This window comes from Lytechinus pictus, chromosome 11, assembly GCF_037042905.1.
Source record: "Lytechinus pictus isolate F3 Inbred chromosome 11, Lp3.0, whole genome shotgun sequence".
Lineage (NCBI taxonomy): Eukaryota > Metazoa > Echinodermata > Echinoidea > Temnopleuroida > Toxopneustidae > Lytechinus > Lytechinus pictus.
The window spans coordinates 20,601,286-20,617,780 of NC_087255.1; the positions used below are offsets into that span (position 1 = coordinate 20,601,286).

Below are 16,495 nucleotides of genomic sequence, written 5' to 3' on the forward strand. Positions count from 1 at the left end.
TCCTCAGCAGTTTGTGATGAAAGGTGTGTGCCCTTCACACCACCCTCTCTTTGTTTAGACAGTGGCTGAATACCTACGCATTTCACGCCCCGTCAACCGTGTCCCACTCAAACTTTACATTCAAACTATCAATAAATTGAGAATAAATGCAAGTATAGATTAAAACTATTTGAGGGAAAGTAATTGCAGGAAAGTTAAGAATGGACACAATTTAATGTTGAGACAAAAGATTGTATGAATACTATTTTCAAAGTTTACCCCACCCCACCAATTAAAAAAAAGAGATAATATTGATATTAATAATAATTATTATTATAATAATAATAATATTAAAAAGTAAAGAGTAGATTAATATAAAAAAATGAAAGAAAATAGGGCCTATAAAGTTGTCTTTATCTTTAAACTGATAGCCATTTTCTAAAAAAATTGTTAAGTTAAATAGAATACTATTGATTAAAAATCAAAGAATTCAAAATAGATTAATATTGAAATATTCATTAATATTGCAGAACAGGTAGATTTTGGCTGAATAAAATGAAAAGTTAATCAAACCAAATACAGAAATACAAAGAAAAGTGCTATGAAAATCTCAGTTTATATTCTGATTTTATGCATTCATACTCTGTCTTGTAAGAAAGAAAATACTAGCAAAAGCCAGTGAAGTCACGTAGATTCAACTGCAAGTCAATTCAAATCACGATCCATGTGTTTACGAAGGATTGAGTCCTGGAAAGCCGAGGATTTTCTCTTGGATTAACCTCAGACCCCTGAAGTTGTCCTACTGGTGCGTGAAACGAGAATTCTTTTGTTGAAAGTCTAGCGAGATGGAGAGGTATTAGGCCATAGCCCATAACAACTGCTTTTCATTTTGGGTGCATGATACAGTAGAAAAAGTTCAAAAGTGCAATGTGGACGTGAAACATGGCTAATGGGTTATTGCAAGAAACTTGCAAATGATCGCAATCTTAGGTCCCAAAATCATTCATAAGTCTTGCAATTAAATGAAAGGTCGAGGACCAGAGTGTGATTCATTTGAATACTACAGTTCTCATGTTAACCGTAATGTGCAAAGTTTAATTATCGAGAGCCTTTATTAGTATTGTTTTGAAAAATAAATCTAGAGAAGTATGCATCAATATTATACCCCTTTCATAAACCCAATAAAACACAATTATGCGGCTAATAGCAGCATAATTTGGTCGTAAAATCAGAGGAGGACAAGAGTTATCCGCATTATTCTGATGCTGCTATTATCCGCATAATAGCGGCATCGGGACAAGATTTTGAGTTTATGAACGTATTTCCAAATAATGCGGATAATTGCCATGGTGCGGTCACAAGGTCACCCTTTTCCAACACAACCGCATTGGAGGGGGCGTGTCCAGTTGTCATGACGATTATCCGCCTTTTTCAGGACGGGCGCTCGTAAAAATAATTTATAGAGTTTGTGAACGCAATTTTTATTGAATTATCCGCATTACTCTTAGGCGGCTAATTGGAGGATATGTTTTATTGGGTTTATGAAAGGGGTATTAGACTACATTTTTTCTTGTGTGGTAAACAGAGACAATTATTGTACTGGGCTCTTTCAACAACAAATTAAAATAGACCAGCAGATTCAGATTCAGATATTTTTATTGTCCAATTGCAATCAAGTACAAATGGAAATTCAATTTGTTCGCATAAAATAATTTAGAATATTACATGATACACACAGAAGATTACACGATACATATATTAAACATTATACAAATCAACAAGAAAAGATAAGAGAAAGTAAGATAAAGGCAGTGGGGTAACATAATTTTAAGTACCGGTATGGCTATTAAATGCACGAATTGAAACTGGAACAAAAGAATTTACGAAGCGTGAGGTTCTGCCGGGAAGGGATCTCAGACGTTTGCCTGACCTCATCAAATTATAATATTTATGAAGGGCATGGTTCTCATTGGTCAGGATCTCTTTGCCTTTTTCAAGGACTCTACCTTCATTCTCGTCTACAATTGATTAGGTTCACTTATCCTATTCTCTGCTTTTATATTGTGAGTTATCAAAAGAAATATGAATTGTAATATAGCCCAAATTATCATAGGGTTCAATAAAATATTGATTCATTTTGACTATTCAGTTTTGAAATAGATTTAATTTCGGTCTATTACATACCAACAATGCAGTAGTCCGAAGGCTAATATGCAAAGTTAACATAATTTAAACAAATGATATACATCATGATTTACATACAGGCCTATATGCATTTAAAAGATATTTAAAAAATGGTTGATGGTGAGATTGATGAATTTGATGAAGTAAACATGATTAATACCACTTGATATTGTAATTAGAGGATCTCTAAAAGATTTTGTGTAGCATTGAAAAATATATATATTTGAAATTGCATGTATTTGTGTTTCTTCAATATTATAAAGAGTTGTAATCATGTTTAAATTCAAACAGAGTTATGTTCAGAGGCAACCTATTGTCTTGTGAACTTTACAGGCAACAGGATCAATGGATTGATTGAAGTAGTTCTGTTCCCTGTATATCTCCAGAAGAAGTCGGGAAAGGTATTTGATCTGTTGTGGCCGGAGGGGGAAAAAGGGGTACAGTAGCATTCCATCACATACTCGGATCATGCTTTACCATGGAAACCATAAGCCTGCTTGTCAACCAGTCTCCTGACTTTAAATGGTTGTTTTCATTTCAATTATTGTTGATATATTATGTAGCACTTACATGTATATATATATAAAGGGGAAACCAAACTGACGGAAATACTTGTCAAGAATAGATTTGTAACTTATTTTCATCACTTTGTTTCAGTACCCCCTGCAAAGTCTCATTAAAGAGAGACAAAGCAGAATATTATTATTATTTTTTTAAGTTATGATTACATTGTAAGGTAACTTTACTTTGCCATATATTCTGAAAAAATCCTTTTACAACATGTGGTAGGCCTACGTAATAACAAATTGCTATAAAAGTATGACGGAGATCTTGATGAGACAGGCCACAGGCACAATTAAAGGGGTACTCCGGGCTGAAAATAATTATATCTAAATAAATGGAATAAAATTCACTGAGCAAAATGTTGAAATTTTCTCCCAAATCTGATAACAAATAACAAAGTTTTTTTTTTTTTAAGTTTAGCAATATTTTGTGAAAACAGTCAGACCCCCACTTTCCTTTTTCTATATATATGTTATTACGATATAACACTTATTTTATATTTCCATGCGTCTTCTCATGAAATAAGTTACAGCAATGAATATCTAATGCAATGGATCAGTTTCAATCCAAAATTTTTAATTCTTGAAGGACAAAATTTGAATTAGCATAATTTTATTCTATAATAAATACAAGAGAACAAATGGGGATATGACATCATCAATTTGTTCATTGAATATTCATGAAGACATGCATATAACTGTTTCACCAAAATAATGCAAACCTTAAAAATATCAGAACTTTGCTGTACCTTGTCTGACTTCGATCAAATTTTCAATGTTTTGGTTGATTTTTTTTTATCTGTACAAACCATAATATTTTGAGACTTGAGTACCCCTTTAAGTTATTTTTGGCATGGTTGGTCTTGCTTGACAAGTGTAATTTGGGGGTCAGTCACCTGTGATCGGGTCGATGAAGTAACCATTATCTTGCTAGCTTTCTATACAAGTTTTTTGGACATTGACTGGCCCACTCAAATTTATCATACCAATAAGGCAGGAGTTCAAGTTGGCTATTCATCTTCAGCTTCAATTTTGTAACTTTTTTCACTTTCTGTGATTACTTTTTTCCATAAGTGTTCTTAAAACCTTTCTATTTTACCTATTAATTCCTTTAATACAAGTATGCACCTTGAGCAGTCTACAGAGTGGATTCGCTGCTTGAATTATAAATCACATTACTATATTATTATTATTATGAATTAATAATAATACATTAATTGTAAATCACATTACTAATTATTAAATTATTATTATTATTATTAAATTATTATATGTATTTGTATTATTATTGTTTTTGTTTTTGTTATTATTATTGGCATTATTATTATTTTAATCTTGTACTATTTGGGATCCACATACATGTTACTGAATTTTGATGAAGTTGCGTGTTTGGGTGTGTACCTTGATTAGATTACCGAGGTCAACCATTGAATTTTGTTGTCCCTGCATTTGGTCTTGGCCTTGAGGTGTTAATGTGATGACTGAAGCCTGATTTAAGAGTTGTTCAGCCATCTGGAATACACAGAGCTCTGTGCATTATTAAAGCTTTGAACTTGTTTATTCCTCGGTGCACATTCTGGAGCCCGTAACACAAAGCTTTAATAGCAATAGAAAATTTTTCTACGATTGATTCCATTGACTACAATGTACGATCAATCGTGAAAATCAAGCGTACGATCAATCGCTAACCTTTGTGTTACGGGACCCTGGTGCTCATGCCGGGCTTTTATTCATGAAACACAGTCGGGGGTGCATAATATCCATACATGGAATAGCTTGTGACATCTCAAGTGTATGTTTTGATAGCAGTAGGTACATAAAAACAGATTTTCCTTATATTGAACTTTTTGAATTAAAGAGGTATTTGACTATTTTTTAATTTATTGCAATTTGCAAAGGATGGTAGCATGTCTGTGCATGAACCACACACTACACAGCCTTTCATTGCAATTCTTGTGTGACAATTTTTTTTTTTTTCATTAAAATCCGCTTTTTTGAAGGTTACATGTACAGTACGTCTTGAACAACTTTGTATTTCAGTCCTGCATTGTACAGTTATGACGCTTGAAGTAAGTTTAATTTACTTTTTTTCAATGTAAAAATATTGCATAGCAGCAATACCGAAGATTCCTTTATATCGATATACTGATGTACATTACAGTATTTTTGTTCAAAGGGCTGTGTAGAAAAGTTAGCAATTTTACTCCTTTTTTTTTTTTTTTTTTTGTGGTAATCCTATGGACTTTGCTCTGCAGCTACTTTTACGGACCATATTTGTCTTTGTCTCTATGGTTGTCATGGTCAATAGCTTTTATTGATGCTTTGGTCATCCTTCCTATGTGTTATTTTATTTGCATAATTGGGGCCTATTGTTTATCATTCTCATTAATCTTCATAATCATAAATTCACTATTATTATTGTGATCTTAATCATCATCATAATTATATCACACCTCACCATCAACATCTCACAAATGTCACAACAGAAATCATTATTATCGTTATCATCATTATCATCACCATCATCATCACTATCATTACCATTTTCATCTTCAGCATCATCTTCCTCATCGTCATAACTATCATATAAACAATTACCATTGATAAACTATTAAATGAATCATCAATCATTGTTATCATCATTATCTCTGTTATTATTGCATCGTTTTCATCCTTGCCATCATCCTCCTCATTCACTACTACTCAATATATGAGAGATTATCATCATCTTCTCGAAATCCCTATATTGGCTCAGGCATATGTACATGTCGAGGCAGATGTGCTCCAAGGTTATTCTATTTTTCAATGGACTTTTTCCTCTTTGTTTTTCTCATACATATCCTGATGCCAATCAAGTGTCATACCCTTGGTTGAGGGGAATATTAAGGGACGTTAGCATTCTTGTAGCTGTATCTATTTCAGATATATGAGATACATCAAACAATATTGATCGTCTTGTGCATGTTATTTTGTGGAACTTTATACTTTATACACTATTATCTTTTACAAGTTATGACCTTGGGGTATGTTTCACAAAGATTTATTAAGTGACTAAAATTTGCACTTGGATTTCCATTTGTGTATGGTATATAACGTACATGTACCACGGTATTAGATTAGAAAATGTGTATATGCATGGGAATTACACTTCCGCGCACCAATCAATCTGAGTACATATTAAATACTGTATTACATGTATATTAATTGGCATTTGAGTTTGACTCTTAGTCACATTTAACTTTTAGTGAAACACTCCCGTTGGCTAGGAAATATCTTCAACTCATCTATTTATTTTTCTCCTCTGAATTTGCTTTCTTTCAGACTACCAGATCCCAACAATGACACACATAACGGAGGTCGGCTAGGTCGTGACCTGATGACCTTTGGCCATGGCTGCCTGTTTCTGCGTGCGTCTTGGCAAGGATATTGTCAAGACGCTTGACTTTCGTCACTGCAATCTGCGCTTCGTGCCAGAGGAGATCTTTGAGTATGACGAAACCTTGGAGGAACTCTTCCTTGATTCAAACGACATCCGAGAGCTGCCAAGGGTATGAACTCTAAAATATTCTGTATAAGATACATTATCAATTTGTCTCACTGTATAGCAGAAGCTAGACATACACATAGATTCAAAATTAAAGGTAATTTGAGGTCAATGAATTTAAAGGACAAGTCCACCCCAACAAAAAGTTGATTCGAATAAAAAGAGAAAAATCCAACAAGCATAACACTGAAAATTTCATCAAAATCGGATGTAAAATAAGAAAGTTATGACATTTTAAAGTTTTGCTTAATTTCACAAAACAGTTATATTCACATCCTTGTCGGTATGCAAATGAGGAGACTGATGACATCACTCACTATTTCTTTTGTATTTTATTATGTGAAATATGAAATATTCAAATTTTCTCCCTGTTGTCGTGTGAAACAACGATTAATTCCTCCCTGAACATGTGCAATTAGCATTGTTTAATGCTATATGGTTCAATCAAGTTGGACATTATTGTCAAATCTGTAAAAAATGAAATATTGTATAATTCAAACAATAAAAAACAAAAGAAATAGTGAGTGATGGACATCGACTGACTCACCTAGTTGTGCATATCACTGTTTAGTGAAAAATAAGCGAAACTTTAAAATGTCATAACTTTCTTGTTTTACACCCAATTTTGATGAAATTTTCAGCATAATGCTTGTTTGATTTTTCTCTATTTATTCAAATCATCATTTTTCTGGGGTGGACTAGACCTTTAAGAATTTCTTTTATATCCCCCCTTTTGAAAATTAATTTATTTGTTAAAGGACAAGTCCACTCCAACAAAAATTTGATTTGAATAAAAAGATAAAAACCCAACAAACATTACACTGAAAATTTCATCAAAATCGGATGTAAAATAAGAAAGTTATGACATTTTAAAGTTTCGCTAAATTTCACAAAACAGTTATATGCACATCCTGGTCTGTATGCAAATGAGGAGACTGATGACGTCATCCACTCACTATTTCTTTTGTATTTTATTATATGAAATATGAAATATTCTAATTTTCTCCTCATTGCCAAGTGAAACAACGATTAATTCCTCCCTGAACATGTGGAATTAGCATTGTTTAATACTATATGGTTCAGTCAAGTTGGTCCTTATTGTCAAATTCGTAAAAAATGAAATATTGTATAATTCAAACAATAAAAAACAAAAGAAATAGTGAGTGGAGGACATCATCGACTATCTCATTTGCATGTCACTCAGTTGTACATATCACTATTTTGTGAAAAATAATCGAAACTTTAAAATGTCATAACTTTCTTATTTTACATCCGATTTTGATGAAATTTTCAGTGTTGTGCTAGTTTGATTTTTCTCTATTTATTCAAATCAACATTTCTCTGGGGTGGACTTGGCCTTTAAATGTTGTTTTCAATGTCAACACTACTTATAAATTGAATTGAGTATTTGGAGGCAAGACTGTTCCACTTGTTCGTTTTGGGGGATTTTTCACCAGCTTACAATAAATTATGATAATAATGATGACTTACATGTTCAATGAGGAAGCAAGCCAAATTTATAAGAGGCAAATTTAATTATTTTACATTTCATATACATTACATGTAGTAAAGATGTAACATTTGAAAAAATTTGTGGAACCACCGATTCCTATATCTACAAAGAGCACATGTGCACTGCATAATGTTTTGTGCATTTAAACTGAAAGATGCCTTAACTGTATTATTTTATAAACCAACTGTGATGAATTTTTCAATGTTTTTGTGTGTGTGTATATCAAACCAAATTTTGGTTTGAGTGGACTTGATCTTTTCTAATAGAAAACAAAATGTTGGGATCCTCCTCAGAACAATAGTGGTCCTTGTCATAATTTTTGCCGACACTGTCAGTTCTCTTTTTTTTCATAGCGTGGCATATGCATGTTTCATAAAGATTGTTATCAATGATAATAAATGGCTATGATATATGGTTATAAGCTACTGAAATCCTCTTTTGATTGGCCAAGAGCAATTTCACAATGAAATTATAAGAATTACATTTGTCTTTTAATTGTGGATGCATTTGGTCAGGGGTTAATGGGAGGGGGAGTTTTGGACCACAGATATCAAGTTTATTTTTTCCATCCCTGGGCAGCTTGGCCAGATGCACCTGCTAACTCTGTGATATTGTATTTTATTGTGATTTATGTTAACTTGAAATATTAACTAGTAATGATAATAATAGTAGGTTGATTTCATATACGAAATAGGGCCTAGTTGGCAGTTGGTGCTTTTATGTTTCTCTAACAATTCCTTGCACCTCCTCTGATCTCCCCCTCCATTCATTGCAGGACTTGTTCCATTGTGAGCTGCTCAAGAAGTTTGGAGTGAGTGACAATGAACTGGTTACCATCCCAACTTCTGTGGCTAGCCTTATCCATCTTGAAGAACTGGATGTCAGTAAGAATGGTGAGTTCCTGATCATTCCGCGTTAATTGATAGTAAAACCCGGCTCACACTAAATGATCCAACTGCGACGCGATTTTCTGACCAATCGCACTTTGTATTAAATTTGGAAGGTTCAAGAAGTAAAATCATTTTATTTGAAATTCGGCATAATACCAGGAATACTAAAATCAGATTTCTGCTTAGGAGCAAGCCTTGTAGTCAGTGCGAAATCCTAATTGGCTTCAAGTCGCAGCCGATAATGACGTCATTACAATGTGGACTTGAATTTGCTTTTATTCCTCCAAGGAGGCTTGAAATAGACTTGAATTTTTAATTTGATATTTATCCCACTATTCGGAACTTTGATCGTTCAGATTTTATAGGTTGAAATATTTCATATCAAATGCTTATAATATCTTTGAAAATCAGTTTGCCACAGATTGTGTAATGTGCGCAGGGCTTAAGCCTGTTGTGATTTGTGCAGTTCATTTGTAAGGCACGGTTTACATCATTAGTTTGTGTAGTACAGAGTGCAGCACAATTTTATCCAAAAATCATATTTTTTTTTTACTAATGGATCAAATCATTTAAATCGAAAGATCCACCAAACATTTATGTTATTTAATGTATCTCATGATTCAATTTTGATAACCAAAAGCTTTTGTATTCGTCATTTCCTTTCAAGTTCAAACACTCTATAAAAGGTTGGGGGAGTAACAACCTTTTCCAAGTGTTATATCCAACCTTGTACAAAGGTGAATCCAGCAATTTGAGTGTTGGGTCAAGCCATATATATAAAGCAGTAAATGCAACATGTAGCAAAGGTTGTCACTCCAATTTTTCAATTGCTGATAAACACTTTATTTTTCATAGTGAAGTGGCTGTATATATTTATACAGCCACTCTCATGACCAGTGGTCTGTAACACAAAGGTTTGCGATGGATTACAAATATGAAAGAACCACACTTATTGGTTCCTGGTCAGTATTTTAAACCAAATGCGCTTGTAACAATGATAATGATTGGTCAGTTCATTTAGCGATTGATCGCTATAAATCAGAGCCCAGAAATTGTGTTCATCTTCAAGGTTAAATTTGATGTTTTGTTGATGTTGATTACTTTGCAGGTATTGTGGAGCTTCCTGACAACATAAAATGCTGTAAGAATCTCCGGCTGGTTGAAGTCAGTGTGAATCCTCTGGGAAAGTAAGTTATCAATCGTGAAATGGCTCCATCTTATCTGCTGAGTTACTTGTAAAATATAAACCTGTGTCAAATCTAAGATCACTCCAGAAGGACTTGTAGTTCTATAAGTGTACCTGTTGTAAGACAAAGTTAATATGATGGTAAATGGGGTTTTTCACATGCAGCGCCAAAAACTGCTCTGAGAGCGAGAACCGTGGTATAGTGGTTCTGGCACTCACCTCGTAACCAGAGGGTCGTGTGTTCAAATCCCATCATGGCTTAGCGTCCTTTGGCAAGGCGTCAATCCACACTTTGCCACTCTCCAGGTGCCAAATGGGTAGTACCTGGTAGGATGTGGAAGTCATTGTGTGCGCCTCAATGGCGACTTGCTGGAATACTCCCCAGGGAGTGGAGGATGCTCATACGTTGTGTTTAGGAATGGCTCATTGAATCAGATGATCGGGGTTAAATAAATCTGTAAGCGCTTAAAATGTACAATGTATGACTTCACCTCATTACAAATAACTGGGGAGATCTACAGTATGATTTTATGTATCACTTAATCACTTTGAAATTCATGAAAGAATTAAAGGGATGGGTGCAGTCCCTTTTTAAAAACCTTTCTGTACGACTCTCAATTTTTTTTTTTACTTGTAGGCTTCCAGAAGGGTTCACCCAGCTGATGAACCTGAGTCATCTTTATCTCAATGACACTCTTTTGGACTACCTACCTGCTAGCTTTGGGAGACTGGCGAGGCTCAAGGTCCTAGAGCTGAGGGAAAATAGGCTCAAAGCTCTTCCAAAGTAAGGGGGAAATGATGGTTGTGGGGAAGGGTGAGGTGTTATGGTGGTGGTTGCGCTGATTGTGCTGGTGGTGGTGATAATGACGGTAGTTGTTACCTCAATGACACCCTCCCAGACTACCTACCTGCTAGCTTTGGGAGACTGGCTAGGCTCAAGGGCCTAGAGCTAAGGGAAAATAGGCTCAAAGCTCTTCCAAAGTAAGGGGGAAAATGATGATTGTGGGAACGATGTTATGGTGGTGATGGTAACAGCAGTAGTGATGATGGTGATAATAATGGTATTGCTGGTAGTACTGTTAAAACAATAATGATGATGGTGATGATGATGATGTTGATGATGATAGTGGTGGTGGTGGTGATGACGATGATTATCATATTGGTGATAATGACAATTGCTGTGCAGGTGATGATGAGGTTGATGACGGTGTTGATGATGATGATGGTTACGATGATGACGTTGACAATGACCATGACTTTGGTGGTGTTAATGAAGATTAAGCTGAGAAGGACATTGTTGAAGGTTAATTATTAGCAACGAGAAAGCATTTTGCATAATTTCAAAACCTCTCACCCTTTCCTATGTTTAGGTCCATTTCAAGATTGACAGAGCTAGAGAGACTTGACCTTGGGCAGAACAGCTTCAGGGAAATTGTAAGCAACATATCTTTAAACTTTGTTTTCCTTATTGATAAAGGAATTATCAAATTTATCATTTTTTGTTATGTTGTGCATGTAAAATATCTTAAGTTTAATTTACATTATCAACCATATTGTGTTATTTTTATGAGCTGTAGTCCCCCTTCCTTCTGAGTTTGAACTGCTCATTGCTTTCACTGAATGAATATATGTTTCTATATATATGTATCTATATAACCTTTGTTGTATTTTGAGAATAAAGATTGATTCATGTAACTTTGCCAAAGCCAAATCTATTAAGGACACAGAGATGTGTTAGACTCTGAAAAATTCGATTTAGAAGAGGTATATAACACATGTCTTGCGTAAAGTGGTCGAAAAGAAATTGCTTTGACTATGGGGAACATAAGGTCCATATATCCAAGTTCACCTTTAATATGTCTTACTTGTAGTATCTCTTTTCATTTATCCTCACCAGAACGCTTTCCAACAATGCAGTGATAACATTGTTTAAAAAGGTCATTTATAATTTCTTCCTTGCTGAAATTTCTGTACAAGAACAGTGGAAAAGTGATGTTTTTTAAGGAGCTAGGCTGAAAAAATACCAAGAAAGTAATGATTTGGATTTCTATGAATATTTTTTTTTTTTTTTTTTTTCTGTAGCCTGATGTAATAGGATGTCTCACAAAGTTAACAGAAGTCTGGATAGATACCAACAAAGTGACACAGCTACCTCAGGTAAACAACCACTGGCTTTACTCAATAAAACGAAAGTACATGTAGCTAAATGATCACCCAAGATCATTTGAAGATAGACATGGTCCTCTAATCCAGTAATCAGACATTGGCCGCAACTCTATCTGCTAGAACAATTTCATTGGTTTTCTTGCAGTTTAGTGTGTGATCAGTATTTTAGTGGCAGCAACATCTTGAATGTATTTCTATATTGTATGAAAACAGTATTCTTTTCTGTGAAAAAAAGAGAAAAAAATATGAATATTTCAAAGTTATTTATTAATGCACAGAACGGAAGAGATGGAACACTTTTTGCATCACACAATTGCTTGGTTTTTATTTGCTTAATTCTTTTTAAGTATAATATATTATCTTGTATAAGGAAATCAGCATTGTAGATAACTGCTTAGACACATAAATGTGGATAGATGGACGGATCAATCGTAAATATGAAATCATCCTGGTAGCCTAGTGGAGCTTAGTTTGAATTTATAAATTGTCAACATTTTTAAACATCAATTACAAACATAACAATTTAATTGAAGGATTATTAGAAACATTAGTATTTCAATTATGCATCCTTGCTCATTCTGTTTGCAGTCATTTGGTAACCTGAGTGATCTTGTATACTTTGATGCATCCTGTAATCGTCTTGAATACCTGCCTGCAGAGATGGATAAACTTGAGAGCCTTACCGATCTTCATCTCTCAAAGAATTTCCTTCATCAACTTCCAGAGAACATTGGTGAGAACATCATTAAAAGGACAATTTAATCCACTTTACAATTGTGCTCAAAATGCACTCCTACATTCTGAGTGTTGAATGTAGACAACAACATACAATGTTCGATGAGCCCAGAAAAACAAACTTTATCGAATGTAATATTTTATCACCTGACTTCACAATCAAATATCTAAAAGATGGCAGAACTTGAACACTTTAAAATATGATTTTCTGGCGGGGTCCACTAATTTTTTAGCACCAGTGTAATTGTGACTTGTCCAAGTATTGCATGATATTATACATGCAGAGATTCCAACTGTCCCTTTTTGTTGTATTTTGTATTATGCTTTGTGAAAAGATATGGCAGGTTTCTAGAGAAGTACATGTTTTCTACAAAAGTATTTTACTACATGTGAATTGCAGTAAGGTGGAATTTCTCAACCTGAATCCTATTTTGTTGGTCCTCAAAATGTTTGGAATCTCTATTGTTGACAGTTTACTATACATGCTTTAATTTCACTTCTTCTGTAGTATAAAAGAGGAGCAATCACAGTTCACTTCATTTTCATTAGCTTTCAAAATCTGATATTTTGATTAAATCTACATTTTTTTTAAATTATTATTTTATTCTTGTTATTAGATACGGTAAACAATGTGCATACATGTGCTTGTCAGTAAGCAACTGAGGATTGTTTTCACCTCCAGAGGGATTAGATATTAATGATCAATGTCTTGCCAAAATGAAATTAAATGGAACTAGTGCAATGACCCTTTTTTCAAACTCAGATCAAAAAGTCATAAGATCAATCCTCTTTATTGTTTTTCTTAAGTGAATTCTGTATTTAATGTAATGCGAGCACCCAGTTGATTTGCACGAATGGTGTGGTAACTCAACAACAGAAAATGAAATAACCCATTTTTAGTCTCAAAGATATGCGTTCCCTTTGTTCTGATCAATCTAGGTCAACTGAGTAGCCTGACGACCTTGAAAGCCGACAACAACCAGTTAGCTTCTCTCCCCATCTCCATTGGTGGACTGGTATCTCTCGAGGAGCTCATCTTGAGTGCTAATGATTTGGAGGAGCTGCCACCAAGCATTGGCCTCCTGCGCCAACTACGCCACCTCAACGTAGATGATAACATGCTGCAGAGTGTTCCTGCTGAGGTAATAATAACAATAAGGACAAAATTAATGTAGGGTATTTATATTTTGCATGTATCCAGTCATCGCATTGGTCCTTCCTGATGAGATTGGCCAAATCTCAAAGCTGACCATGGTCAATCTCACTTTAATTTAGAATACATAGCTCCAGTGGAATTACCCTACTGTCTCTGAGAGGTAATTACCTTCGGGTCTTTCCCGATGAGATCAGCTGCTACTCAAAGCTGACCATGGTCAATATCACTTGAATTAAGAATATATACATGTAACTCACACCACTGGGTGATTTCAAGTCCGGTGTTGGCATTGGTGTTGGTGTTGGAAGCACAATTTGGATTGCTTCCCCTAGCTCCAAATCCTGTTCTGAGTTTGTAAAACTGATCCAGATCACATTATTGACATCTCAACAACTAATGAGTGACTTTTCAGGACCATCTACATTTATGTTTGTTGTTATACTCAAGTAAAAATTGATCTAACACCAACACCAATAGGTCAACACTCAACTTGAAATTACTCAATGTTTGTTTATTACACAGCTTGGTAGCTGCAGTGGAATCACTTTACTATCTCTGAGGGGCAACTATCTCCAGGTTCTTCCCGATGAGTTCGGCCGCATCGCCAAGCTGACCGTGGTCAATCTCAGTAACAACCGTCTTCAGTCGTTGCCTTATAGCTTCACCAAGCTCAAGAACCTGCAGGCGTTGTGGCTGTCAGAGAATCAGGTGAGCTTTTGCTTAACTTTAATACCGTTCTCATTATACTTTCTAAATCTAGTTTACTGGAAACCAGTTTGGAAGATCGCTTTGCTAGCGCTCCCACCTTCTCTCCCGAAAGTGGTTTTTAAGACCACTTCATGTAAAGCGGTCTTGTTGCTACAGGAACTCTCTCAGTGGGGTCACATGTTTTGGCGCGAAATTTGAAACCGCAGCGTAGACATTCTACACACAGTGTGTGGAGAAGCGCGCTCAAAATGTGAGAAGATTGGTTGTGTGTGTCCTCACGCAAAAACCAGTTTAGCAAGCGAAGCGATCTTGAAAACTACATCACGAGGTAGTTTTCCGAACAGGTTCGGAAGATCGCTTTGACCATTCTCATTACATGTTAAACTAGTTTCCAGTAAACTACATGTAGTTTTAGGACAGTAATTAGAACGGGGTCAGTATACTCGAGCTCCCTTGATTCATTTAAACTAAGACTTGATAAGTCCTGGTGGTCTGTGTATTTTCATCTCCATCGGTCAAAACTGTATCTACCCTACACATCTGCAAATTACTGATACTGTTATTCCATCAAACTTAGACTGATTTCTTAACGAACCCATACAGAAGCTGTAATTAAATAGGACTTCCTCATTTTGTAAAATGGTGATTGTAGTCCAACATTTAGACTTTCATGGTTTTAACCGAGTGTGACATCATAAAACGATCTTTCATTGTCAAGAAAGAGGTGAATATTCATAATTTTCTTGTAATTTCCAACTAATTCAAAATAATTGCAAGGAAATTTGAAAAATAAATGGTCATTTTATGGATTTGATAATGTAAAATATTAAGCAACTTTTTCGGTAAGGGGTTTTTCCTAGATCTACAGATACAGTCTACGGTTGTCAAAATAGGTAATGTTTATGCTTTTAACAGTCGCTGGATGGCGTTTAAACTTTTTGATTCAACCCTAGTATAAAGGTTTATATTATAGTAACATAGTAAGTGAATGTTATTGTTCCTGTGAAAAAAATGTCAAAATAAACTTATTGCGATCAAGAGTTGAATATTTTATCTTCATTATTATTTTCTGTGATGCCTTTAATTTACAGTCCAAGCCATTGATTCAACTGCAGTCAGAGTTTGTAGATCAGATTGGAACCCGAGTCCTCACATGCTTCATGTTCCCACAGCGACCACAAGATTATGAAGAAGGTAGATTTTATGAAAGTTCTTCATTATTTTCATGGTTATTCTTTCTATATATATGTTATTGTTATGCTCAATTGCTATTTAATCACAGAACCGGAGGGGTGTAGAAGATTCACGCCTAAAGAAATAAATTCTTTTATTTTTTTGGCAATTTGTATTCATAATTCGAGCGCTACCATATTGTAGAGACCAAGTTTTACAGAAAATGAGGGAAAATCACGGAATTCACAGAATTTCACTGGAAATGCAATTTTAGCCAAAAAGAAATAGAATGACAAAATCTATACTATAAAAATCATTAAAATCAAAGCAATATCCAATAAAACGATAAAATGTACATGGTTTTCAAAGGTTTTCAGTATGTTTTACCTGTCACATGAGAGCACAGAATTTGGTGCTTAGGACACATAATGGGTCAGATGCGTAAACTGCTGGCAAGCACTTGCTTCAAGCACAAGCAAAAGCTAGCCAAGCAAAAGATCATGCTTCAGCAATTGCTTTATTTCATATGCATAACCCCTTGCTAGTGCTTGAACCCTTTTCTTGCCTTCAGAAAGCAATTGCTAACAGTTTAACAATAGCGACGTCACGCTGGTGCGAACTGATTCACAGAAAAGGCAGGATTCAAAAGCAAAGGTGTGGCAGTGCAAATTACCACTTCTTTCCTATATCATTCTTTC

The 16,495-nt window shown here is 34.8% G+C and overlaps 1 protein-coding gene across 1 annotated transcript in view; it reads left to right on the forward strand.

The window, feature by feature from the left end:
* Nucleotides 1-6,051: 6,051 nt before the first annotated feature.
* The window catches only part of LOC129270962 (uncharacterized), a 29,251-nt gene continuing 18,807 nt past the window's right edge, over nt 6,052-16,495 (forward strand). Inside the window, exons 1-10 of the mRNA XM_054908305.2 lie at nt 6,052-6,274; nt 8,559-8,676; nt 9,782-9,860; nt 10,497-10,643; nt 11,230-11,293; nt 11,942-12,016; nt 12,614-12,758; nt 13,700-13,902; nt 14,439-14,624; nt 15,716-15,818. Coding sequence (XP_054764280.2) covers nt 6,116-6,274; nt 8,559-8,676; nt 9,782-9,860; nt 10,497-10,643; nt 11,230-11,293; nt 11,942-12,016; nt 12,614-12,758; nt 13,700-13,902; nt 14,439-14,624; nt 15,716-15,818 — 1,279 coding nt within the window. The 5' untranslated portion in view covers nt 6,052-6,115. The remainder of the gene's footprint in view (nt 6,275-8,558; nt 8,677-9,781; nt 9,861-10,496; nt 10,644-11,229; nt 11,294-11,941; nt 12,017-12,613; nt 12,759-13,699; nt 13,903-14,438; nt 14,625-15,715; nt 15,819-16,495) is intronic.